At 48.7% G+C, this 27,089-nt stretch overlaps 1 protein-coding gene across 2 annotated transcripts in view; it reads left to right on the top strand.

Annotated features, from left to right (window-relative positions):
* ubxn11 (UBX domain protein 11) overlaps positions 1-27,089 on the top strand; it is a 175,293-nt gene that overhangs the window by 44,187 nt on the left and 104,017 nt on the right. For both annotated transcript variants that reach the window (XM_072501011.1, XM_072501012.1), the window contains one exon: positions 2,445-2,571. In XM_072501011.1, the coding sequence (XP_072357112.1) occupies positions 2,445-2,571 (127 nt within the window). The remainder of the gene's footprint in view (positions 1-2,444; positions 2,572-27,089) is intronic.

Genomic DNA, 27,089 nt, shown 5'->3' with positions numbered 1-27,089 from the left:
ATGCCATGCTGATTCTGCTTAATTAGATCATGATTTTCCAAATGTGCTGTTATTACTTCTAATAATTGATTCCAACAATAGATGTTAGGTTAATCGGCTTGTGTTTTGAACTTTTTGCCTCCCTCCTTTTTTGAATAGGGGTGTTACATTGCCAATTTTCGGATGCTCCGGTACTTCTCTAGAATCCAAGGATCTATGGAAAATTAGAACCAATGCATCCACTATCCGAGGATGCAAGCCATTAAGATCGGGGGACTTGTCTACCTTTTCCCCCATTAGTTTGTCTAAACCCACTTCTCTCATGATTTTGATGGTATTCAATTCCTCCCCCGTATTCTTTAGTATTAATGGGATGTTCGAAGTATCTTCCACCGTAAAGGCTGATGCAAAATATCTGTTTAAGTCCTCTGCCCATTGCCATGGTCAGGAAATGGGTAGTGGGGAGGGGTCGGCTTGGGGGCGAATGGAGGTAGCTTTGTGTAGGGAAACGAGCTTACGGGTGTTGTTGACAGCGCCTCTGCCGTTCTTGCCGGCCAGGCACTCCATGAGCTCAGTGATTGTGTCGGCCTTAAAGGTGTGGCAGCAGTGGAGGCAGCATTTGGGATTGGAGGATGCCTCGGTATGGGCACTGATCTGTGACAACCATAGATTTGCGCCAAGTGGGGGGTGGGAGGGCGGGGTGGGGTGCTGGATGCAAGGTTTCAGGGGTGACAGCAGGCAGATATTGAGCGATTCGGTGATCTTTTTACAGGGGGTAGATTCACAAAGTTGGTGGATTAGTACGGGCTGCCCGGGGGGAATGGTTTTAGGTACAGACAGGACCAGGATTTTGTGAGGAGAGAGGTGCCATCCTTGCCTGGGCTGCCATCCCTGGGGTTGCAAGATAAGGTGTTGTCAAAGGAGGACTAGGGGGAGGAGAAGGTGTCCGAGGTCTGCAAGGAGTTAATGGACTGGGAGGGGGCCTGGTGGGGGGACATAAAGCCTAAGTGGGCGGAGGAGCTGAGAGGGGAGGTGGAGGCCGGGACATGGGCAGAGGCCTTCGCAGGGTGAATATGTCCACGCCGTGTGCGAGGTTAAGCCTCATTCAGTTCAAAGCAATTCATAGGACACGTATGACGGTAACACAGTTGAGTAGGTTTTTTGAGGGGGTAGAGGATAATTGTGGGCGGTGTGCGAGGAGGCCCGTGTATCATGTTCACATGTTTTGGGCAGGTCCGAAGCTGAAGGGGTTCTGGCAGGGGTTTGTGGATGTTATGTCTGAGATGCTGGGGGTGAAGGTGGCCCGGGCCCAGAGGTAGCGATACTTGGGGTGAAGGAAATCCCAGGGATCCGGGGGCGAGAGAGGCCGATGTCTCCCTGATATCCCGGAGACAGATCTTGCTCGGATGGAGGGACTCGGAGCAGCCGAAAGCGGGATAGTGAGTGAGTGACCTGGTGGAATGCCTGAGGCTGGAGAAGGTCAAGTTCGTCCTGAGGGGGTCGGTTAATGGGCTCACTCGGAGGTAGAAGCCATTTATTGATTTCTTTCAGGAGACAATATTGGGGGAGCTGGGGCTGGTGAGTGGATGTTGGTGATTTACAATGTTGTATGATTATTTTTCTGCTTTGGTTTATTCATATGAAATTACCTTGAATAAAATATTTTAAATTCCCCATAACTACCTCCGCAGATTCAGTTACTAAGAAGCCTATGATCTCACTCTTCCTTTTTATAGGTTTAAAGAAGCCCTTATTGTCAGTTTTTATATTGTTAACTAGTTTGCTCTCCGAGCTTATTTTCTCTCTTTAGTCCTTTGCTGGATTCTGAATTTATCCTAATCGTCAGGGCTCTCACGGACTTTTACACTCCTGAATATTGGAAACCCCAAGAATGGGATCTTGGAACCACGGAATAATTAATAATCTTTATTGTCACAAGTAGGCTTACAATAACACTGCAATGAGGTTACTGTGAAAAGCTCCTAGTCGTCACATTTCGGCGCCTGTTTGGGTACACAGTGGGAGAATTCAGAATGTCCAAATTACTTAACAGCATGTCTTTTGGGACTTGTGGATGGAAACCAGAACACCCGGAGGAAACCCACGCAGACACAGGGAGAACATGCAGATTCCACACAGACAGTGACCCAAGCCGAGAATCGAACCATGGACCCTGGAGCTGTGAAGCAACAGTGCTACCCAGGGATGTACCCACTATTCTAAAAGGTCTACCAAGTCATCCCGGCTCAGTATAAATCCATCCCAAGAGTCAGCACATACACAATGGGCTGAATGGCCTCATTCCATGCCATTAACATTCTATGATAGCATGTTGCTTAGATCACCTTTCCAGAGAGCACCTTTAATAAAATTACTTCCGAGTCTTGCCATCCATTTAAAAATCAACCAAAAACAGCAAGAATGGACAAGTGTGTTAACATATTTTGTGTGCCTGTTTTCTGTAGAAGTTTCTGAACGATTACGGGATGATCTGGATCGGTTCAGAGAAGGATGAGGCCAGCAGCGTGTATCTAAAGGAAGAGGAGGAGCCTCAGGAGCCTCCCGACCCCAGTGGGCTGATATTATACCCAGGTAAGTCATGTGATTACTAAAGGCAGCACGGTAGCCTTGTGGATAGCACAATTGCTTCACAGCTCCAGGGTCCCAGGTTCGATTCCAGCTTGGGTCACTGTCTGTGCGGAGTCTGCACATCCTCCCCGTGTGTGCGTGGGTTTCCTCCGGGTGCTCCGGTTTCCTCCCACAGTCCAAAGATGTGCAGGTTAGGTGGATTGGCCATGATAAATTGCCCTTAGTGTCCAAAATTGCCCTTAGTGTTGGGTGGGGTTACTGGGTTATGGGGTTACTGGGTTATGGGGTTACTGGGTTATGGGGATAGGGTGGCGGTGTTGACCTTGGGTAGGGTGCTCTTTCCAAGAGCCGGTGCAGACTCGATGGGCCGAATGGCCTCCTTCTGCACTGTAAATTCTATGATTTCTATGAAAAAAATGAGATCTAGCTTAGGAGCAGAGTATGAGGCACAGGTCATAGCAGCCCAGGGAGCTTGTGGTGCAGGAGAGGGTGCAGCACAGACCCTGGATATCTAATGTACACATGTTTGACTTAAACTTCCTCAAGCCTCCACTCACTTCCCCCTCCCTCTTTACAAAAAAAGATATCAAGGCATCTTTTATAGATTCAACATTTGGAAGTGGATTGACAAGAATAAATTGTCCAAACAGGTTATGGTTTCACAATCTTAGGAACATAATTTAGGAGACTATTATTTAGCTTACTTTTTTTTAAGGAGAAAATAAGTCTGGGAGAGTAATTTTATTTACACCTACACCTCCATTTTAAATAGAATTCTATTGGATGTAACAGCACAACTCACTAATGCTGGGGCCACGACAAGCCGTCAGGCAAGTCCCTCATTCAAAACCACTCAGTGCCCGATTGGTGGCGACACTGAGAACCAAACACTGTCCTCCCCCAAACACATTTGCTGCCAACAAGCCCCCCCCCCAAAAAAAACCCCACCCCCACATCCTCCTTGCCACATGGCCACTACCTGTGACCCATTCCCCCCACCATCACTCACCTCTGGCCCGGAATCTAGTGATGATTCTAGGCATTGAGTGGCCCTAGTATTGGTAGCAGCCACCCACCTCCTTGGTGGAACTGACATTCAATGGAGCTGCCATTCTGATTGGCTGGCAGGTCCTTCACCCCCAAGGTCCGTGTTCTGGTGGAGATCTATGGCTGACCTGGATGGCTGAATGGAAGAAGCTGAGGCAGGCCTGTCTGAAGAGAGGTAATGGAAGGCTCTCCCCAACTCACTAGACAGTGGCTGAAACACCCATCACTAGTCATATACTTTCATCAATGGATGTGGTGGTCTGGCATTGTACACTAATAGCATCAATTGGCAGGTAACCAAAAAATAGCTGTTTTACCAATGGCAACGGAGACCTCAGCCAGAAATCCATCTCTTGGCTACAGTATAAATGCGAATGGTGCGGTTATGCATCTATGGCAGTGAAAAGCTGGTTCATTATCCAGACATTCAGAGAATGTAGTAGTCCACCAAGGATTTTGGATGTGGAGGTTCATTCCAGCACTTGTCCATTCGTAGATTAATTTCAGGAAGAATGGTGATCTGATTTATTGATAAGATGCAGCCCATCTGGCGTAGTTCCACCCCGAGTTCGAAAGGGGGTCAGATGCACACATGTCAGGATGCTACATGTCTTTGAGTGAAGCGTGCATGTGTGGGATCTCCCATATGATTGAAGCCTCTGTTCTTCTGATTGGTAAAAACCATAGGTTGACAAGGAGCCTCGGTAAGTTGCAGCACACCATGTTGTATGTGTTGATGTATCGATAACATTAGGATCCTGGCTCAATGCCTCAGGGGAGTAAGCAACAGCCTCCTTAATGGGTACCATTTATCCCCCAGAAGTCAACCAACCACTGACTTTGGGCTGAAAATGTTGCGGCAGATGTGACTGCCTCAGCGTGTAAGAGTCATTGCAGCCGTGCAGAAAGGTGCGGGACACGAGCAGGAAGGCCTTATTGTGGTCACTCACTACCTGGACGTTGATGGAGTGGAACGATGATGGAGTGGAATGATTTTCTGTTCACAAATATTTCTTTACTGCTGCATTGGTGCCCTTCCAACAACGTGGGTATAGTTTACATCTCCTTGAACTTGTGGAAATATGGAAATGGAGGTGAAGCGCATGGAAGTTAATATATTCCCCCACTTGAGCAAAGAGTGCATCGGTGACTTCCTGTTGCTCTCTGTGGTGGCTCTGTTAACTCTTGGTCACACATTATTGACACGTCATTTATTGCCTGTATGGGGGATGGTGCCAAGCCCATTTCTTCCACTTGCTTCCTTTGCTACATATTCTTCATCCAGCGAGCTTGGCTGTTTGTCATTTCTCCCACTTGGCTGCTCGAGGCAAGGAATAATCCCGAGGGGCCTCGCAGATATGACCCTCCCAATTCCACAAACCCCCACCCCTCATTTGTGGTCTGGGACAAACGTCTAACTGTGAAATGAAACTTCTGTCTTCAAAATGTAACTCTGCTGTACTCTGCACAAAGGAAACACACCTTTTACGAGACCTTCAGAAGCTCTTACGACTTGTTCATAAAGTTGTCATTCACACCCTGGGTTTAATCACATGCAGCAAGGAAACTCACATCTCATAGAATCATAAAATCACTACAATGCGGAAGGAGGTCATTTGGCCCATCAGGTCTGCACTGACCCTCTGAAAGGATACCCTACCATGGATCAGGCCCCTTAACCCTAGCACAATTGCTTCACAGCTCCAGGGTCCCAGGTTCGATTCCCGGCTTGGGTCACTGCCTGTGCGGAGTCTGCACGTTCTCCCCGTGTGTGCGTGGGTTTCTTCCGGGTGCTCCGGTTTCCTCCCGCAGTCCAGGGATGTGCAGGTTAGGTGGATTGGGCATGATAAATTGCCCTTAGTGTGCAAAATTGCCCTTAGTGTTGGGTGGGGTTACTGGGTTATGGGGATAGGGTGGAGGTGTGGGCTTGGGTAGGGTGCTCTTTCCAAGAGCCGGTGCAGACTCGATGTGCCGAATGGCCTCCTTCTGCACTGTAATTCTATATTCTATAGAGGCAGCCTATTCAGCCCACCTGGTCATGATGGTTTATTGGTCCACAAGAACTTCCTTCCAACTTATTTAATCTAATCCCATCAGTTTTTCCTTCTATTCCTTTCACCCTTGTGTTGCTTCCCCTTAAATGCATCTGTGTTATTTGCCAAACCCGTTCATTGTGGTAGCGAGTTCCACATTTTAACCATTCTCTGGGTAAAGAGGTTTCTCTGTAGTTCTTTAATGGATTCATCGTCGATTATCTTGATGACTCCTAGTTTTGGACTCCTGAACTGTATATTAAGAATTCTCTCTTAATTATTGTGATCCCACACTCTCAGCTAGATTTTCCAGCTCTTCCCACCAGTGGGATCGTCCGGTCTGCCGAAGGCGACCCCCGCGATGGGTTACCCTATGGCAGGACGTGTGAGGCACTCAAAACATCGTAGACATTGGACTGGCAGAACCATTGGGGACCAGTGGCTGATGGAAAACACACCTGGGGGAGGCAAAAATCCAGTTTCGAGCAAGCGTGGGCAGGATGGTCAACATATGTGTATTCAAGTTCAGTGCAGACCTCCATGTCAACTGAATAACTGGACTAGACTGATACAAATTACCCGTTACCTGGACCGGCCGCTAGTTCCCTCACCGGTCCTCATCGGTGCTGGTCGTGGAGATGTTCCTGGTGCTGGGACTCAGCCCCTTTTTGTTTAGATGTTGCCCGCTGCGTCCATGACGTTGCTTCCCGCAGTATTCAGGCACAGTGTCCAAGCATCGCTGTCTGATTGGGATGCTAGGCTGTCCATTGCTTTCTTCAACAATTGCTGAACAATATGTACACCTTTTTTGGCTTTTCCATTGGCTTGAGAGTACAACGGACTCGACGTGATGTGATTGAAATCATGTGTGACTGTGAAGTGTTGCCACTCTTTACGGCTGAAACAAGGACCGTTGCCACTAACGGCGACTTGTGGAATTCCGTGTCTAGCAAAAATTAACATGGTATGCAGTATTACGCTGCTTGCTGTTATGTTTGACAGTGGAGCCATTTTAGGATAGTTTGAAAAATAGTCTTTGATCATTACACAATCTTTCCCTCGTAGGTGAAAGAGATCAGTAAATACTTACTGCCATCGTGCTGTAAGTAAATCAGATATTTGCATAGATTCTCTTGTTTGCTTAAAACAATGTGTCTGGCATGTGTCACAACAACTGCCCATCCTTTCAATATCCTGGTTTATACCTGGCCAGAAAACATAGCCATGAGCTCTCCATTTATATTTTTCCATCCCAACATGTCCTTCGTGTATCCTATTTATTACATCCTTGTGAAGAGGTTGAGGTATGATTATAGTGTTCAAATGAAGCACCACTCCATTGATGATACATGAGTTCAGATCTTATATTGTAGAACTCCATACATTGACCTCTGGGTCAGCATAAGTTGATGTTCCTCTTAACCTCTTGAGGAGTTTGATCCTTCCAGATCTCTTCTTGGATCTCACGTAGTTCCACATCTGATAGTGATAGTAGTGTGGAAATAAGATTGACATGCAGATCTACATCCACAGTAATCTCACGGTGGCACAGTGGTTTGTACTGCTGCCTCACAACTCCAGGGTCCTGGGTTCAATTCCGACCTTGGGTGACTGTGTGGAGTTTGCACTTTCTACCCGTGTCAGCGTGGGATTCCTCTGGGTGCTCCGGTTTCCTCCCACAGTCCAGAAATGTGCAGGTTAGGTGGATTGGCTGTGTTAAATTGCCCCTTAGTGTCCAAAAGGTTAGATGGGGTTACTGGGTTATGTGGATATAGTGGAGGCATGGGCTTATGTAGGGTGCACTTTCCAAGGGGCAGTTCAGACTCGATGGGCCGAATGGCCTCCTTCTGTACTGTAAATTCTATGATTCACCACCAATACTTTGCATCGGCGCTCTCGATAATACATCTGCTAAGAACAAATATTTGCATGTAGATGAGATTGAAGTCACAGCATTGTAACTTCATCATCAACCTCCGAATGCTTGGAGACATCTAGTTGAGATTTGTTTTGATGATGTTAACCAAAGGATGATGGTCTCACTCAACTGTGAAATTCGGAAGTTCAAAGACATAGTCGTGGAATTTCTCCAAGCCTACAACTAAACCCAGACATTCTTTTTCGATTTGAGCTTGTCGTCATGGATCGTGATGCATATGCGACTGGTTTCCAATCGCCATGCTCGAGCTCCAGAAGAACTGCTCCCAGACCATGTTGGACGCGCCCGTTGACACTTTAATCTGCTTGGATGGGTCAAAAAATGTGAGAACTGGTGTGGTGGTTAGTGAAGTCTTGAGCTTCTTCCACTCTTGCTCATGTTGCTCAGTCCAAGTGAAATCCGTTGTCGTGTGCAGGAGATCACGTAGATGTGTTGTTTTTGGGGACAGGTTTGGAATGAATTTCCCTATAAAATTGATCTTACCAAGCACTCTTAATTTTTTTAAAAAAATGTATTTTATTACCAACATGTATCAAAACAGGTTACAACACATAAACACCCCGGGAAACATACTTCCCAGCAATCAACTATAGTCTGTACACATTTTCCCCCCTTTTTCACCTCTCCCCCACCCCGCGACGAACAGCTCATCAAACACAGTCACAAACATCCTCCACTTTTTCTCAAACCCCTCTGCAGAGCCCCTGAACTCATATTTTATCTTCTCCAACCGCAGGAAGTTGTACAGGTACCCAACCAAGCCGCTACCCCATGTGGCGATGCCGACCACCACTCCAGTAAAATTCACCGGCGTGCAATCAGGGAAGCGAAGGCCACAACATCGGCCTTCTTCCTCTCCATGAGCTCCGGCTCCTCTGTAACCCCAAACTTCGCCACCAAAGGGTCCATGTCTACCCCCTCCTCCACAATCCTGGCTAAAAATGCGAACACTCCCGCCCAGAATCTTCCCAATTTTCCGCAAACCCAAAACATGTGCACATGATTCGCTGACACTAGCCCACACCTCTCACACTCATTGCCACCCAATAATAATGAAGCAAGTTCGGGCACCTCTGCTGCCTCTGCTTCTGTAGCAGGGTCCTCCCGACCCTCAGCACCTTCCCCGGCCATACAAAGTCCAAAATGATCGTGTCCAATTTCCTAAAAAAGACCTTTGGTATAAAGATCGGGAGAGCCTGAAAAATAAACAAGAACCTCAGCAGAATATTCATTCCCTGAATCCCCAAATACCTAAACCTATCCCTCGCTATCATAAATGGCACCTCCCCCCACCCCCCCCCCACCCCCCCCTTCCCTCCACTAAGTTTGCCTGCCATCCCAGCTCATTCACCGGGAAAACCTCTCTTTTCCCTACAGACCATTTATGCCCGAAGAACCCTCCAAACCTCCCCAACAGGCCCATAATTCTTCCCATACTCTCCAGCAAATCCAAAACACACAGCACCAGGTCATCGGCATAGAGCGATACCCGATGCTCCCTCTGTCCCTTCATAATTCCCTGCTACTCCGCCGACCCCTGAGAGCAATCGTCAACGGCTTTATGGCCAATGCAAACAATAGTGGCGACAGCGGGCACCTCTGCCTCGTATCCTGTGTTAGTCAAAGCTCCGCAAACTATTATTCGTCCTCACCCTCGCTCTTGGTGCCACATACAGCAACCGTACACATGCCACAAATCTCGGCCCAAACCCTAACCTTCCCAAAACCTCGAACAAGTACCGCCACTCCACCCGATCAAATGCCTTCTCTGCGTCCATGGACACCACCACCTCTGGCACCAGAGCCCCCGACGGATTCATCACCACATTCAACAGCCGTCTTATATTACTCGCGAGCTGCCTGCCCTTCACGAAGCCTGTTTGATCTTCTGCAGCCACCCCTGGGACACAGTCCTCCATCCTCCCCGCCAACAACTTAGCCAATACCTTCACATCCGTGTTCAATAGTGATATGGGTTTATATGACCCACCTTCCACCGGATCCTTCCCCTTTTCGGGATTCATAATAATATTACTGCCTGCATCATCATCTCCGGCAGCTCCCCCTTCTCCAGCGCTTCATTAAACGCCCCCAACAGATGTGGTGCCAGGTCCGTCGCAAATTCCTTATAAAATTCAGCCGACTTCATACCCCTGATACTATCCAGCACCTCCCTCAGCCTTAAGGGCTCCTCCAACACCTGCCTCTTTGCTTCCTCCACATGAGGAAATTCCAGCTCGTCCAGAAACCGCCCTATGTTCCCCTCCTCTCCCCCTGGGTCCGCTTCGTACAATCCCTGGTCGTACTCCCTAAATTCCTCGTTTATCTTCCCCGACTCGGACACCACATCCTCAGCCCCAGTCCGTATCTGTAATATTTCCCTGGATGAGGCCTGCCTCCATAGCTGGTGCACCAGCATGCAGCTCGCCTTCTCCCCATACTCCTATTGCATCCCTCTTGCCCTACGCAGGTGTCCTACCGCCCTCCCCTTTGTCAACCTGTCAAACTGTCGCTGCAACTTTTTCGTCCTCGCCAATTCCTCCGTGGTGGGCATTCACGAATGCTCCCTGTCCACCTCCACTATCGCACTCACTAGATGATCATGTTCCTCCCTCTACAGACGACACCATTCGTCGTCAGTCCCACACCCATACAGATAATACACGAGATGGATGATATCTTGGACCCAGCGGAGGCTGCCCTCATGGTGCAGTTGGCATGCCAGGTGGACAGACGCCGGAGAAGGCAGCGGCAGCCCATGTGCAGCGACCTGCCCAAAACCCTGAGAACCTGGCTTCCCATCAAGCAAGGGAGGCACCCAGAGGGGGAGGTTAGTGGTGGCCCAAGGTTTACAGGCGTTATTGGTCTTTCGAACAGATGACGGCCCACATGTACCGCAGGAAGCTCCGCCTCAACAAGTGACATAGACGAGGCCCAACAAGATGCCCGGGCAGCAGGATTCTCCACCATCGCCGGGATGGGTCAGGTCCAGGGGTAATAGATGGCATGCATGTTGCACTGCGTGCAGTGGGCTGTCAGGGAGTGAGCTACATTAACAGGGAGACATTCCACTCCCTGAACATCCAGCTCGTGTGCGACCACCAGCTGAAGATCATGCACATGTGTGCACTCTTCCCAGGGACTTTGCACGATAGCTACATTCTGGGGCAGTCGGAAATCCCTGACCTCTTCAAGGACCACCCCCAGAATGATGGTTGGCTCTTGGGGGATAAAGAGTACCTGCTGAGGACCTTGCTAATGACGTCAGTAGGGAGGCCGGTAACCAATGGGTGGATCAATAAGGCCCATGCGGCAACCTGGGCTGTCATTGAGAGGTGCGTCGGACTCCTCAAAATGCGGTTCCAATGCCTCGACTCCTCCGGTGGTGCACTGCAGTACACTGCCCAGAGGGTCGCCTGCTTTCAGGTGGTCTGCTATGCCCTCCACTGCCTGGCACAGCAGGGGGGGGCTGCGTGCTAGAGGTGGAGGGGGAGGAAAATGAGGACAATGAGGAGCTGCCAGTCCAAGTGGGGCTGGAGGACCAGCCCAGGGAGGACTGGCAGGACCAGCCAAAGGACGGAGGCAGGCGGCAGCGGTGTGGGTCTGGCAAGCCTGGAGTGGCGATGAAGACCCTCATCCTTGCCCGCTTCACGTTGGATGTGGCCTTGTCTGTCGTCGCTCACCCGCCCTATTCCACCCTCCCAGGATCTATTAACACCACTCCAGGGACTGTTTTGGCACTGACAGGGGGTCCCTGTCAAAGGCAGAGGATGATAACCTGCTGCGAGCTCATAACCGGTGCTCCTCAATCTATGCCATAGTCTGACTCCTGTCTGTCTGCTCAGTGCGCACTCACACCTATCACCTGCACGTAGTGTGCCTGGGTAAGCAGGGGGAGATCCAGGACCCCCACACCCAGGGGACTGGGGCAGGAGATTGGTGGTCGGCCTGCATTGCGGACGAAAGTGCCAGTGGCGTCATATTTCTTGGCTGCAACTTTTTAACGCTGTCCATATGTGTCCCCAACTGCCCCTGGCCCCTGATGATGCCGCCCCATCTTCCCCATCCTCCACCCCCTCCCCCAATGCCCTCTCAGTGATTCCAGACCTTCTGTGCTCTACCGCTGCACCTCGGGATGGAGGGGCAGCTGGGTCGAGCCCTGGTTACCCCTCCGTCATCTGGCTCTGCCCGCACTGGCGGCTCCTCAATCTCTGCAGCCCTTGGCAATGCTCCTCAGTGACTGGGACATGCTCTGAAGCACCCTGGCAATGCCCACCTGCGACTGGGACATGCTCCGGGGTGCTTTGGCAATGCCCACCTGCGATTGGGACATGCTCCACAGTGCCTCATCAAGGTCCACGTAGGACTGGGAATTGTCCCCTAGAGACTGGTACATGCTGTCAAGCCGCTCAGCCATGGCCATCACTGAGCCACTCCTTGGACACCACCACTCATGCTGCTGAGGTCGTGCATCAGGCTCTCCATTGTGGTCACCACCCTAGCAGTGTTGGCCTCGGTGTCATGCATTGCCAACGCTATCTCCTGCGCCCATGGTCTCTGGGACTCCTCCAATTGGCTATGGACCTGCTGGAGTGTCGCTGACATCCCCCTCTGAATATCACGGCCACACCCAATCAACTGCATCAGCTCCGGGTAAACCTGGTCCAGAGGCTCAGCACTGACTGGAACCCAGCTGTGTCCCGGATCCAGCAAACCTCCGACTGCTGTCTCGCCTGGGCGTTCCTGTCTCCACTTGATGTGCATCGGCAACTGTGTGGTGCTTCCCAGAATGTGCCCCAGAAGCCTGTCCACTACTGTCACCCACCGAGCCCATTGGGGGAACAGGGGATCCCGTCTGGTTTGACCATGCCCAACAATCTGGCCAGGTCTCATCCCCAAATCATGGGGCTGGTCTTCTCGGTAGCATGGCTGCAAGCTGTGTGGGATTTGCTCTGCGGGATCCATTTAAGTGTTGCTCCCCCTTGTTAACGGGGGGCTGGCGGGCATGATCCTGGCAAATGAGCCGGCGGGATCATGATTTGCAGTGTGAAGTTCGTGGGGCCGTTAATGAACCAAGTAACAATTAATACCAGTGACTGCCTTGCTGGTTCAAGCGCGGGAAGCTTGCGGCAGCTCCCGCTTGCTACCACACTTAGAAACTTTTCCATTAAATCGTGTCCGGTGAAGGAATAGCCTCACTTGGTCTGGAGTCAGGCAAAGCCCCAGGCCCTTTACTGATCTGTGCTGAGTTAGCTAGTCTCAGCCAGACTCGAATTAGAATGCTCCAATTGAGCTCTGCACCCATTGGAGGGAGGGGAATGTCAGCACAGCTTTCGCTGGGAGGGTGTCAGAGGCACAACTGTGATTTCCCCTCCTACCCCCTTAACTCAGTAGCATTGTCTTTCTGGGCTCTCAAATTATGAACAAATGAGGGACTGAAAAGCATGAAATCCATGTCTTCATTGAGGAGGAAAAGAAATGAAGGCCCTTTTAGGTTATGAACTGTGGCAGTTACTGAGCCAAACAGGTTACAAAGAGTACTGAAGGGACAAGACAAATCACAGCCTCTAACTCATCCTTTTGGAAAGTGCGTACGTATCACTGCAGTTTTGTGAAGGGTACACATTGGCCCTCAGTGTTAAGCATGTCAACAACAACAACAATTTGCATTTATGCAGTGCCTTTAATATAGTAAAGTATTTAAAGGAACTTCACAGAAGCATTTCCGAGAATCACAAAGTGATAACCCGACAGGTGACAGAGGTAGGTTTTAATTTTAAATTAAATTTTTTTTAAAGAGGCAATTTAGTGTGTCCAATCCACCTACCCTGCACCTCTTTGGGTTGTGGGGGTGAGACCCACGCAGACACGGGGAGAATGTGCAAACTCCACACGGACAGTGATCCAGGGCCGGGATCGAACCCGGGTCCTTGGTGCCGTCAGGCAGCAGTGCTAACCACTGCACTACCGTGCAGCCCAAAGAGGTAGGTTTTAAGGTTAGCATTTTAAAGGTTGAGTCCAAGAGATATGGGGAGGGAATTCCAGAGCTTGGGGTCTGGGCAGGTGAAGGCTTCACCACCAATAATAGAGCGATGAAAATCAGGAATGTACAAGAGGCTAGCATTGGAGGAGCACAGATCTCAGTGGGTTGTAGGGCTGCAGGAGGTTACCGAAAGTAGTACCGGGTTGTACAACCGGAGGAGTTTGTAGAGATGGTGAGGCTTCCAACTTCAAGACTGCTCTTCGCATAATGAGCGTGATCTACCCGAATGGGAACAAAGAACCCGTAACACGCGTGGTTAGCCAGGTGATGCCCGGTACTCGGAGTGGCGAGAAATACCACGTTGTCGAACAACCATTCGGGTAGATTGGGGGCCTAAGCAGGGAATGCACGGCTGAGGCTGCATTTAGTCCTTTTTTTTGCACTGGGGAGCTCCGCTTGACCTCCAAACCACCCGCACCCCAACTCACCTATAAGGGGTCCTTGGGCCCGATCCACAGTGCGTGTAAAATGCCAGCCTGGCAGTGCCCCGCCAGTGCCACATGGGCACCTTGGCATTGCCAGACTGGCGCCCAAGTGGCAAAGCGAAGCTGGCAGTGACAAGTTGCACAGGTGGCACCAGCAGTGTCAGGGTGCCATCTTGCCCAGAGTGCAAGCACCTGGGGGCTTCCAATCCCCTAGGAGACCCCCACAAGTGCCATTCTGTCTTGTCCCATTTGTGGAGACCAGCACTGAACGACGCTCACCCGCGATCTCCAAAGCGAGGGGGTTAGATCCTATGTCTTGGGTAGATCGTGGGAATGTATATTAGAATGAGATTGCTAATAAGTGACCCTGGCGACAATGGGCGGGATTCACATCGCGCCGTCACCCGAGATTGCGCTAGATCTCACGAGGTGTGGTGAGCTGGGTAGATCCCGGAAGAGGATCGCCCGTCATCTACCGGCCGCGCCGCGCTCCCTTTCGGGCATAATGAGCCCGTTAGATCTCACCGACTGTCTTTGGAAAGGTCAGGATTAAATGAAGTTTTGAACATCTGCTTCTGGAATACTCCATGTACTGGAATAGTGTCTTCACAGAAAGATTAGATTGGAGATGTTTTGTAAAGTTACAGAAGCTTTATCTGCAATAACTTATTCGAAATAATATTGTATTAATACAACATTAAAAGACATTTATGTACTGCCTCCAAATACCTCCCTGCATCTCTTCCAATAGTGCTTATGGAGAATTCTGATTATGTCCATTCGGCGACACCTCCAACACTGCAGTACTCCTGCAATACTGAAGCATTCCCCTAAATGTTGTGTTGATGTTCTGGAAAAGAGCATGAACCTATGATCCTCTGATTCAGAGGCAAGCTAACCACTGACTCAAGGTTGCTGTATATATTCTAATCCCTACTGGCGGCACGGTAGCACAGTGGTTAGCACTGTTGCTTCATAGCGCCAGGGTTCTAGGTTTGATTCCCGGCTTGGGTCACTGTCTGTGCGGAGTCTGCACGTTCTCCCCGTGTCTGCATGGGTTTCCTCCGTGTGCTCCAGTTTCCTCCCACAAGTCCCGAAAGAATTGCTTTTTAGGTGAATTAGACATTCTGAATTCTCCCTCTGTGTACCCAAACAGGCGCTGGAATGTGGCGACTAGAGGATTTTCACAATAACCTCATTGTAGTGTTAATGTAAGCCTACTTGTGACTATAATAAAGATTATTATGTTGCTTCTTACATTAAGACTGAAATGTACTTGTAGAGCAACAAATGTAAAATGGGATTTAATTACCTTCAGATAGTTGTGCATTCCTAAGCAGAGTTTCTTTCAAGACTGGAAGCTGTACTGCTACTTGGTAGTTTCATAAATTTTAATCACAGAGCTGATAGAATATTGCGAAAGAAGCAAAAGACATGTCTGGTGATGCATTGAGTGGAAACTGTGGCTCAGCTGAATCACGACTTGACATTATCACCCACAGATCAAACTGCTCAAACCAACCCACTTGTACTAATGTTATTTCTGTTGTCTTTTAAAGTGTAATGAGCTTTCTGATTGGACAAGGTATTTTTTGGGAGAGAAAACTTTAAAATGTAGAACCCGATCTATTTATGAGTCTGATGGGCGATTAAATACAAATTCAATTCATTCTCTCATTGGGAATATCTCATTTAATTCCCTTGGGTTCCTCCAACAAAACAACTTCTAGTTTTGTAGTGTCTTTAACATAAAATGCAACCCAACATGCTCCATAAAATAAAATAGACCAAGGACTAATTTAGACTCTGAGCTGTGGAGAGGGAGATTAAGGCAGCTGTACAGATTTGCTTAAAAAGCTACATGGAGGAAAGTTCCCCCTGGGATTTTCCTTCACCCAATTAATCATCTGAGGAAATGTTCTACATAAATGTGCGTAGAGGGCAGATAAAACCATTCACGTGCTCGCTGTTGTATTACTTACTGTAATATATGTTACTCATTTGCTTCATACCAAGATGCTCTTCAACTCGATGTTGATTAACACTCGTAGTCGTCCAATGAAAGCAAATAATTTATTGAGTAACAAATAAACTGAGTTTGTTCTATCTCCAATACTTTTACTAGATGCTAAATAAATAAGACTGAATAAGAATAAATTATGATTAACTACACCTGCACTCTGAGCTAACTCTCTATACCTCTGGTCACTGGTCACAATACACACAAAGAGGCCGGAATTCAGATTGAGTCTGTCTTTTATACCCCTTATTAGTGCTGCCATCTAGTGATCACTTAGCTGTTATGACTATGCATTAACCCCTTGTGTATATACAGATATGCGGATCACTACACTTGCTATTCCCTGTGTCATCCACCAGTCCACACACCCCATCCCTATTTGTGGTGCAACTGTCCAATTGCGCTCTACGTGCCACCCTCTTCCCTTAAGCCCCGTAATGTCCTCCCACACCTTGTACCCTTCCCACTGGCCCCATCCTTTTTCCCATCTCCATGATGTCTTATGTTCTTGGAGCTGTTACTGACACTGGGGGCGGAATTCTGTGATCCTGTGGCTAAGTATTGACGCCGTCGGAAACGCCGTTGCGTTTCTCGACGGCGTCAACACGGCCTCAGGATCAGCAATTCTGGCCCCTACAAGGGGCCAGCACGGCACGGGAGCGGTTCACGCCGCTCCAGCTGCTGATCCTGGAGTGAACTGGGCGCCGCGGGATCCGTGCATGCGCAGTGGCACTGGCGCCAACGCGCACATGCGCAGTGGCTTCCTTCAACGTGCTGGCCCCGACGCAACATGGCGCAGGACTACAGGGGCCGGTGCGGAAGAAAGGAGGCCGCCACCCAGAGAGGCCGGCCTGCCGATCAGTGGGCCCCGATCGCGGGTCAGGCCACATCGGAGGCCACCCCCCGACATTTCAACGCCAAGTTCCCGCTGGCTGAGAGCAGGTGTGGACGTCACCGGCAGGACTCGCCGTTTTTATGACGGCCGCTCGGCACTTCCCGGGCCGAGAATCGGCGGGCTGGCCGTGTAGAGCGGCCCCCGAGTGGCGCCGTGCCAACCACGCCGGCACCAATGGTGCCAATTCTCCGCTCTGCGGCCCTGGGCTGAGAGAATCCCACCCTGGATCTCTGCAGTGATCCTGACAAAATGATTTAGACCCAAGAACTTTTGTTATCGGATGTGTCTAATTTGCAAATGGTGTGGAAGTTAGATGCAATAGTTTGTAGGGTACACAGTTTGTAAAGTGGTCAGTGATGTGTTGGGTAGGCTGGGTTGAGGTGAACTGCACTTGATGCACGTTTTCCATGTCACCGGATGGCTGCTTGCTGGTCAATGCTGATTCACTCAAGGTAGGTCCATCAAATTTTAAGCATCACTCAGCTGGTACCATGATGTGTTGGGTAGGATGGGTTGAGGTGATGCAGTGTAGCGAGAGACAGACCTCCAACACTTGATAAAATTCAATACAATTTTCTTCAACATCCAAACTATTATACATGTTCAACTGTGGGTCGACACTATGCTGACTTGACTGGAGACCTGACACTAGCCTGACCAGCCTAACTTAGCTACCACATGGTATAGGCACTGGCTAGCTCACGAGCTCTGACTGTCTCAGAGGCTGGGTCCCGAAAGAGCGGGCAAACTGGTGCCCTCTGGCTTTATAATGGTCGTGTCCTGTCTGGTGATTGGCTGCTCTGTTCTGTGTGCTTACTGGTCATCCTGTGTGTCAATCACTGCCCGTCTGCACTCCATTGGATACATAGATGTATATTATGACAGTCAGCACCTGTTTTATGTGCGAGGATCACAGTCTTTCATATACTTCCTCTCTTCTTGCTACTGTTGTTATGGCTACATAACCTCACACCAAGTCCTCGATTGGTATACAAATTGCATACTTTCAAAACTAACTCAACCAAAAGCTGGGTCCTGTAGCTGGGTATTGGACTGAATGTTCCCTAACCTTGGCTCAATCATTAGTTGTTCTTTACCTATGATCTCACATTGTATGTGGCAATATTGCAGCGAGGGGCTATGACACTTATCAACACTTGATAAAATTCAACACAATTTTCTTCAACATCCAAACTATTATCATTTTGAGCATCTTGTTGACCTGTGAAATATTCCATTTTGTGACACATTTCTTCTTCCACAAGTGGTATTGTGCTGATTCTAACTGTAATTGAGATGCTTGTGTATAACATGTTCAAATCTAGTCTGAAGATAACCAGACTGTTTGAGTGTTATGGTAGAGAGTTTTGCACCTTGGTATGCAATTTAATGTTAAACTGGTAATACTCAGGTTGTCAATGGAACAGAAGAGGTAGAGTCAGTTTTCAAACATAGTGGTCCTAAATAAGGACTCAGTTAATGAAAACCCCTGGGCGATATTTATAACCATTTTTGAAGCAATATACTTGACTGTATCAGTTGTAATACTAGCATGCTTTACCTTGCTTTAATTCTTGGGGCAGGATCTAACAGAAAAGTTTCTAAGTGTCATTTGTGGCGGGTTTTGCTGGATGTTTCAGCCTGTTCCATCGGCGAGTTCCCCACTGCTAGCTATAACAATAATAATCTTTATTATTGTCCCAAGTAGGCTTACATTAACACTGATAAAATTACTGTGAAAATCCCCTGGTCACCACACTCACACGGTGCCTGTTCGGGTACACAGAGGGAGAATTCAGAACGTCCAATTCACTTAACAGCCCATCTTTCGGGACGTGTGGGAGGAAATCGGAGCACCCGGAGGGAACCCACGCAGACACTTGGTCACCTTTTTGGACCCTGGGGAGTTTCCCATCGCTATCTAACCACAGTTACATAGAAACATGGGAATTAGGAGCAGGAGTAGGCAATTCAGCCCTTCAATCCTCCTCGCCATTCTGTCAGATCATGGCTGATCTCTTCCTAGTCTCAAATTAACCTCCCTACCTGTTCCCATATCCCCTTCACCCATTTTATAAAATCAGAAATATATCTATCTCCCTCTTGAAGCCATTTAATGATACGGACTCCACCGCTCGATGGAGCAACGAATTCCATGAATTCACCACCCTTTGCGAGAAGTAGTGCCTCCTCACCTCAGTTTTAAATCTACCGCCTCTCAAACTATATCTGTGACCCCTTGTTCTCGATTTCACCACAAGGGGGAACATTTGGTCTACATTTACTTTATCAATCCCTTTTAGTATTTTATATACCTCAAACAGATCCCCACTCATCCTTTTAAACTCCAGCGAGTAGAAGTCCAAATTGTTTAATCTCTGCTGATACGTCAACCACTTCATCCCCAAAATCAACCTGGTGAACCTCCTCTGAACTGCTTCCAATGCCACTACATCCTTCCTCAAATAGGAAGATCAACATTGTACACAATACTCCACATGTGGTCTCATTGCAACAACACTTCTCTACTTTTATACTCCAGTCCTTTTTCAATAAATGCTAACATTTCATTTGCCTTTCTTATTACATTCTCTACCTGCACATAGACTTTCTGCGATTCATGAACAGACACCCAGATCCCCCTGCCCAGACACATTTTGACTCTGCTCTCCATTTGGATAATAATTTGCCTGACTATTTTTTTGGCCAAAATGGATAACCTCAAACTTATCCACATTAAACTCCATCTGCCAAATTTTGGCCCAATCTCCTAGCCTATCTATCTCCATCTGTAAAATCTGTTTCTCTTCACTGCCTGCTTCCCCACCTAATTTAGTATCATCCACAGATGTTGCTTTGTTACACTCTGGCCCTGTTTGCAGATCATTTATATAGATTGTGAACAGTTGAGGTCCGAGGACTGAACCCTGCGGCATCCCGCTAGTTACAGTTCACCAGCCAGAGAAGGACCCATTTAACTCAACCCTTTGCTTTCTGTCAGTCAGCCAATTCTCAATCCAATCTGGTATTCTACCCCCAACCCCCTGCGATATCACCTTCTGGATAAATCTTTCATGCAGCATCTTGACAAACGCCTTCTGGAAGTCTAGATAAACCACATCCCACAGGTTCCCCATTATCCACCTTGCTGGTTACGTCCTCAAAGAACTCAAGCAAGTTTGTCAAGCGTGACGTACCCTTCATAAAACCATGCTGACAATGGTGGATTGAGCTTTATCTTTCCAAATGTTCAATCATCCCCTCCTTAATGATTGATTCCAGCAACTTCCCCACCACAGAGGTCAAGCTAACCAGTCCATCATTTCCTACTTTATATCGCTCTCCCTTTTTGAATAGGGGAGTTACATTAGAGTGCTTCCAATCCACTGGGACCTTTCCAGAAAATTTTGAAATATCATAACCAATGCATCCACTACCTCTGCTGCCACCTCCTTTAATATCCTAGGAGTCTTATCTGCCTTTACTCCCATTAGTTTATTCAATACCTCCTCCCTAGTGATGGTTATTGCACTAGGTTCCACTGCATTAACTGCAGTTCTTTTATTATCCTCTACTGTGAAGATGGAGGCCCGATCTAACCAAATGGGAACCGAGTCCCATAGCGAGCGCATATTTAGCCGCATGTTTCTAGCGCTCACAGCGCCCTGGGGAGGCTGGTAGATGCCGGGAGGCCGGTAGATACCGGGTAAACTTGTCTAAGTAAGGTTAAACCATACTTTGGCACACGCTGTCTGGTCACGCCCACCCATTGTGAGCAGGATTCAGATTCCGACACCTCGCGCGATCTACCCAGATGTTGCGAGGTCTAAAGACTGCCGGGAAGTCCACAGGGGACCTCTCCGAGCATCTGCCAGCCGTGCTACACTCTCACTCAAGCCAACGTGCCCAGTAGATCACACCCTTGATTTTGAACATCTAAAGTCAAACAGGCAAAATGTTTGTAGACTACTAAATGAAAATGAGAAGTCTGGTACGGATTATTTTAATTTATAACATTAGTTTCAAGCTATTTAATTGGTCACCAGTCACTCTGCTCTCATGTGTTAATCCAGTAGTTGGAGTTACATTAGCCCAATGGTTGGGGGTTACTGTTTCCCAATGTTTGAGGGGAGTTACAGTAGTTCAGTCATAGGGAGGGTACAATAGCCCAATGGGTTGGGCGAAGTTATCCCAGTGGTTGGGGTTACATCAGTCCAGTGGCTGAAATTATGTTAGGTTATTTGGGATACAGTTGTCCAAGGGGTATGGTACTGGATCAGTAAGCCTGACCGGCGCAATGCGGCTGATAGATGCCAGGAGAGGTCTCCCCAGTTCCCCCTGACAGCTGTTGCTCCTCACGAGATCTAATCAAATCTCACGAGGCATCACGATCTGGTTGCCGTCCATTGTGGGCGGAACCCAGTCTCGCATGGCTGCTGGCACCGGATTTAACTGGCTCCCGGCATCTACCAGCCTCCCAGGGAGACCACAGCCAGGCACCAATTAGTTTTTTGAAAATACTTTTGTTATTTATTATTTATACAAAATATACAAAATATAAATCAAAACAAACCATGTATCAACACCCTCAACAAACCCCAGTTGACCAAAAACAGAAACCCCCCCCCCCCATAAAAGAATCCCCCCCCCGCCTTGACTAACCGTTAACAGTGACCAGATCCTTACAAAGCAATATAAATGTACGCCGTCTCTGATAGAACCCATCAATCGTTCCACTCACCATGAACCTAAGCTTCTTGAGATACAAAAACTCCATTAAATCATCTAGCCATTCTGCAGCACTGGCCGATAGCACCTGCCGATCCGTCACCAAGCCAGCAATGAGGCAAAATTCAAAGTGTCCGCCATCACCCCCTCCTCAGTTCCGGCTGGTCTGACTGAAAATATTGCTACTAATGGGCAGGGCTCCAGATCCACAATTAAAATTGCCGATATGGTGCTAAAAAAGGCTTCCATGGTGCTTAAAAAAGGCTAAAAAAGGCTTCCTAGGACTTGGCTCCCCACTCTGCAACTGGATCCTCGATTTTCTGACCAACGGACCACAATCAGTAAGAATGAACAACAACACCTCCTCCACAATAGTCCTCAACACCGGCGCCCCGCAAGGCTGCGTACTTAGCCCCCTACTCTACTCCCTGTACACACACGACTGCGTGGCAAAACTTGGTTCCAACTCCATCTACAAGTTTGCTGACGATACGACCATAGTGGGCCGGATCTCGAATAACGATGAGTCCGAATACAGGAGGGAGATAGAGAACCTAGTGGAGTGGTGTAGCGACAACAATCTCTCCCACAATGCCAGCAAAACTAAAGAGCTGGTCATTGACTTCAGGAAGCAAAGTACTGTACACGCCCCTGTCAGCATCAAGGGGGCCGAGGTGGAGATGGTTAGCAGTTTCAAATTCCTAGGGGTGCACGTCTCCAAAAATCTGTCCTGGTCCACCCACGTCGACGCTACCACCAAGAAAGCACAACAGCGCCTATACTTCCTCAGGAAACTAAGGAAATTCGGCATGTCCACATTAACTCTTACCAACTTTTACAGATGCACCATAGAAAGCATCCTATCAGGCTGCATCACAGCCTGGTATGGCAACTGCTCGGCCCAGGACCGCAAGAAACTTCAGAGAGTCGTGAACACCGCCCAGTCCATCACACGAACCTGCCTCCCATCCATTGACTTCATCTACACCTCCTGCTGCCTGGGGAAAGCGGGCAGTATAATCAAAGATCTCTCCCACCCGGCTTACTCACTCTTCCAACTTCTCCCATCGGGCAGGAGATACAGAAGTCTGAGAACACGCACAAACTGACTCAAAAACAGCTTCTTCCCCACTGTCACCAGACTCCTAAATGACCCTCTTATGGACTGATTTCATTAACACTACACCCTGTATGCTTCATCCGATGCCATTGCTTTTGTAGTTACATTGTATATGTTGTGTTTCCCTATTATGTATTTTCTTTTATTCCCTTTTCTTCTCATGTACTTATTGATCTGTTGAGCTGCTCGCAGAAAAATACTTTTCACTGTACCTCGGTACACGTGACAATAAACAAATCCAATCCAATCCAAAAACCCACCAACCTAGGGCAGGACCAGAACATGTGCGTATGTGTAAAGTCTCAGGCAAGCGACCTCTCGGCAGTGATGACTGCAGAAAAGTTTTGATTTATTCTCCTTACTATTTACGTCTCCTACTCCCCGAAAGGTCTCCCACAGGCCCATCACATACCTGGGCCGGGGATTATGTGTTAGCAGTCCAGGGATTAAGGGGATGGCTTCGCCCCCTCATCTGGATAGAGCATACTCTGGTGAGGCCACAGGGATTCTGCGGGCCACAGCAGGCTGCCGTCCACTATGCTGAGTTATGCCACTTTTGTGGTAAAAGCCCTTGGGTCTTCTGGGAGACACGGTGCTGGGCCCCGTACAGCACTATGTGGCAGACCCTAGCCAGCAGTGGGTCTGCCTTTGTGCATATGTGCATGTCTTTACTTAGGCCGCTGTCATAGGTAAAGCATCCGTAAAATGTAAGGCCGCGATTACTTCTTCCGATGCCATCAGCATTGGTATACTGGTGGGTAGAGTGTGGCGGCTGAGGGAGTCCGCGTGAGGGGACTTCGGCCCTGGGCAATGTTCCAAAATATACCCATATGCCACCAAGAGCAGAGCCCAACACTGAATGTGGGAAGACACCACGGGGGGAATTGCTCTATCCTCCTTGAACAGTCCGAATAAGGGTTTATGGTCCATATAAGCTGTGAATGCATGTCCATGGCCATACTGATGGAACTGTTTTACTTTGAAAATAAGTGCCAAACCTTCTTTCTCTATCTGAGTGTAATTCCTTTTATCTGCCGCCGAAGTGCACAAAGCGAACGCAATGGGTCGCTCTGTACCATCAGTGTGCCAGAATGGCTCCAATTCCTTAGGGTGAGGAATCTCATGTGAGCAATAAAGGTTTTGATGGGTCGAAGTGAGTCAGCAGATGTGAAGATGACAGTCTTTGTTTCACTTTGTCGAAAGCAATTGGCTGCGGCGGGTCTCAAACCCACCGTTGGCCCTTCTTTAACAATGGGTGCGGTGGGGCCGCCACTGTTACCAAGTTTGGGATAAACTTCCCGTTATAGTTTATAAGCACAAGAACGAGTGAAGTTCTGTTGGTTTCTCCGGTATGGGTACCTGCCGGATGGCCCGCACTTTGTCGTCTGCTGGGTGTAGCCCATTTCCGTCCACCCTATAGCCTAAATACCTCTTTTTCATTGAAGATGCACTTTTCGCGCCGCAGGCAGACTCCGGCTGCCTCGAAGTGGTGTCACCCATCCTCTAGATTTTTCATGTGCTCCCGGTCGGAGGACCGATGATCAGCACGTCATCCAGGTAGACTGCCACCTGTGGTAATCCCCGGAGGATATTTTCCATCACTCTTTAGAATATGGCTCATGCTGACGAGACTCTGAACAGCAGTCTGGTGGACTCATACAACCCCATGTTGATGGTTACATATTTTCACGAGGCCAGCTCCAAGACTAATTGAAGATAAGGTTGGCTCATGTCGAGCTTGGTGTGAAGATCCTTCCTCTGCTGAGCCTTGTGAATAGATCCTCAATCTTGGGTACTGGGTAACGATCCAAACAGGACGCTTGGTTAATGGTCATTTTATAATCTCCTCAGAGGCGGACGGAACCGTCAGGTTTCATTACCGATATGACTGGGCAGCCCAATCCGCACATTGCACCGGGCGGATGATTCCCAACTTCTCCAATTCGGCATCGACCTTTGGTTTCAGAGCATCGGGAATGGTGGGCCGAAAAATAGCATGGCCAGGCCTCTGGGTCCACTGATATCTTGGAGGAGATGGGACCAAGACCTTCTTTGAATTCCCCCGGGAAACATGTCAATACCACGTCCAGCCTTTTGGTGTACATCTGGCATACTTGCTGCTATTCTAACCAGAGACACTTCTGCCAATCACACACCAGCGATTTTGGGCCCGACCTTTTCACCATTCCCAGCGGTAAGTTTGACAAATGAGTCCCGTATTCCATGTGGACTTCTGAGGTGCCCACAATCTCCAATGGCTCTCCTGTGTATGTTGCCAGCCGAGCATCGGCATCTCATAACACCAAAATGCATATGCCTTGGTGAATTTGGTGGTACGTGCGGCGGCTGATCACAGATACCATGGCTCCCGTTATCAAGGTCCATCTGGGAAACCATTGATCTGTGTCATGATATTCAAACATACATCATAACACATACATAATGATAGACAGACCAACAGACCAATTAGCACACATAACACGACAGCCAATCACAGACAAGAGCAGACACAGTATAAGACAAGAAACACGACACTTCCTGGCCAGTCCATCTGGAGACAGGACAAGGCCAGAACCTCATTAACAAGACACTCTCACAGTCACAACGTGCTGAGTACCAAGTCAGATGTGTAAATAGTTAGTTGGAATAAAACTGCGTTGTACCAATCGCAACCGTGTTGGTTCGTCTGTACCTCAGAGCACCCAACACCTCATGGTACCAGTGAGTGAATCGATACCTACCGGCAAATCTGCCATCCTGAGCCATGGACACCCGCAACAAACCGCAGCCGTTGCAAGTCGTTGGGAACCTGGGCACAAATTGGAAGCTCTTCAAGCAGCGATTCGAACTGTTCATGCAAGCCAATGAAAAACAGGGCGCCTCGGACGAAACAAAGATTGCCATGCTCCTCACTACCGCAGGTCAGCACGTCATCCATGTCTACAACTCCTTGGTGTTCGCGGAAGGCGAGAACAAATCTAAGTATGACACGGTCCTCCTCAAGCTCGACAAGCACTTCAACGTTGAGGTCAATGAAAGCTTTAAGAGGTATGTCTTTCAGCAGCGCCTGCAAGGTAAGGATGAGCTCTTTCAGTCCTTCCTGACGCACCTCCGCATACTCGCGCAGTCCTGCGGTTACGACACCACCTCAAAGTCCATAATCCGGGACCAGATCGTTTTTGGCGTTGCCTCCAGTGGCCTACGCCAGCAGCTTCTAAAAATTAAAGGCCTGACCTTAGCATCTGCAGTTGAAGCCTGTGTCCTGCATGAAAATGCGACCAGCCGCTATGCCCAATTTCAGGCGACCGAATCGGCACAGAGGGGGTCCCACGCAATCGAATCGGCAAGCCAGGCCGCCCACGAGGCCGAACGCATCCAGGCAATCGAGTTTCTCCCGGCCCGCGGCCCGTACGAGGGCGGCCGTTTCGCGCGCTTTTTGAGGCCTCCCGCGTTTGTGCGCCCCAAAACCTACGGCAACACTGAGGGACGTACTGCGCAGGCGCGCCCGACGCAAGACCGAACTGCGCATGCGCAGTGGCGTAACGAATGCCATGACGTCATGACGTGCGGCAACTGTGGTGCTGCACATTTAAAAGGGCAATGTCCTGCAAAAACCCGACAATGCCTACGCTGTGGCAAGATGGGCCACTACGCTGCCTACTGTTGAGCGGCTCAACCTGTTGATCTTCCACATCTCCGACAACCTCTCAGGAACGTGCGGACCATTCAGCCTCCACATCATGACATCCAAACCGACGACACAGATGACCAAGACGCCTTCCGGGTTGCGGTCATTGATGCGAACCGGGTCAACACCATCAATTCGGGTGATGAATGGAGTGCCACCCTGACGGTCAACCCGAATTTGTCGCCCACCGACTAGACTGGACTTATGAGACTGTTCACACGTCAAATTTTAGCAACTACTTTTTTGTAACATGTCACTGTTTTATCGTTCCAGGCCTCGTTTGATCGGTCCAAATTTCAACGTTGTTCTTTTGTTATGGTACAACCTCGTTAGCATGTCACACCTGACATCGCCCCTTGTATATAGTTAAGCCCCATGTACATGATGTAAATATTACGCGCACACACCTTTAGCTGCACTCAGGACACATTTATATTTATAACCACGTAGGCACATAATCTTGTAAAAAAAAGGGGGGATGTCATGATATTCAAACATAGAACATAGAACATAGAAAATACAGCACAGAACAGGCCCTTCGGCCCACGATGTTGTGCCGAACCTTTGTCCTAGATTAATCATA

The sequence above is a fragment of the Scyliorhinus torazame genome, chromosome 1 (genome assembly GCF_047496885.1).
Source record: "Scyliorhinus torazame isolate Kashiwa2021f chromosome 1, sScyTor2.1, whole genome shotgun sequence".
Classification (NCBI taxonomy): Eukaryota; Metazoa; Chordata; class Chondrichthyes; order Carcharhiniformes; family Scyliorhinidae; genus Scyliorhinus; species Scyliorhinus torazame.
Note: the sequence above shows the minus strand (reverse complement) of the source record. Positions and strands in the feature narration are given on the sequence as shown.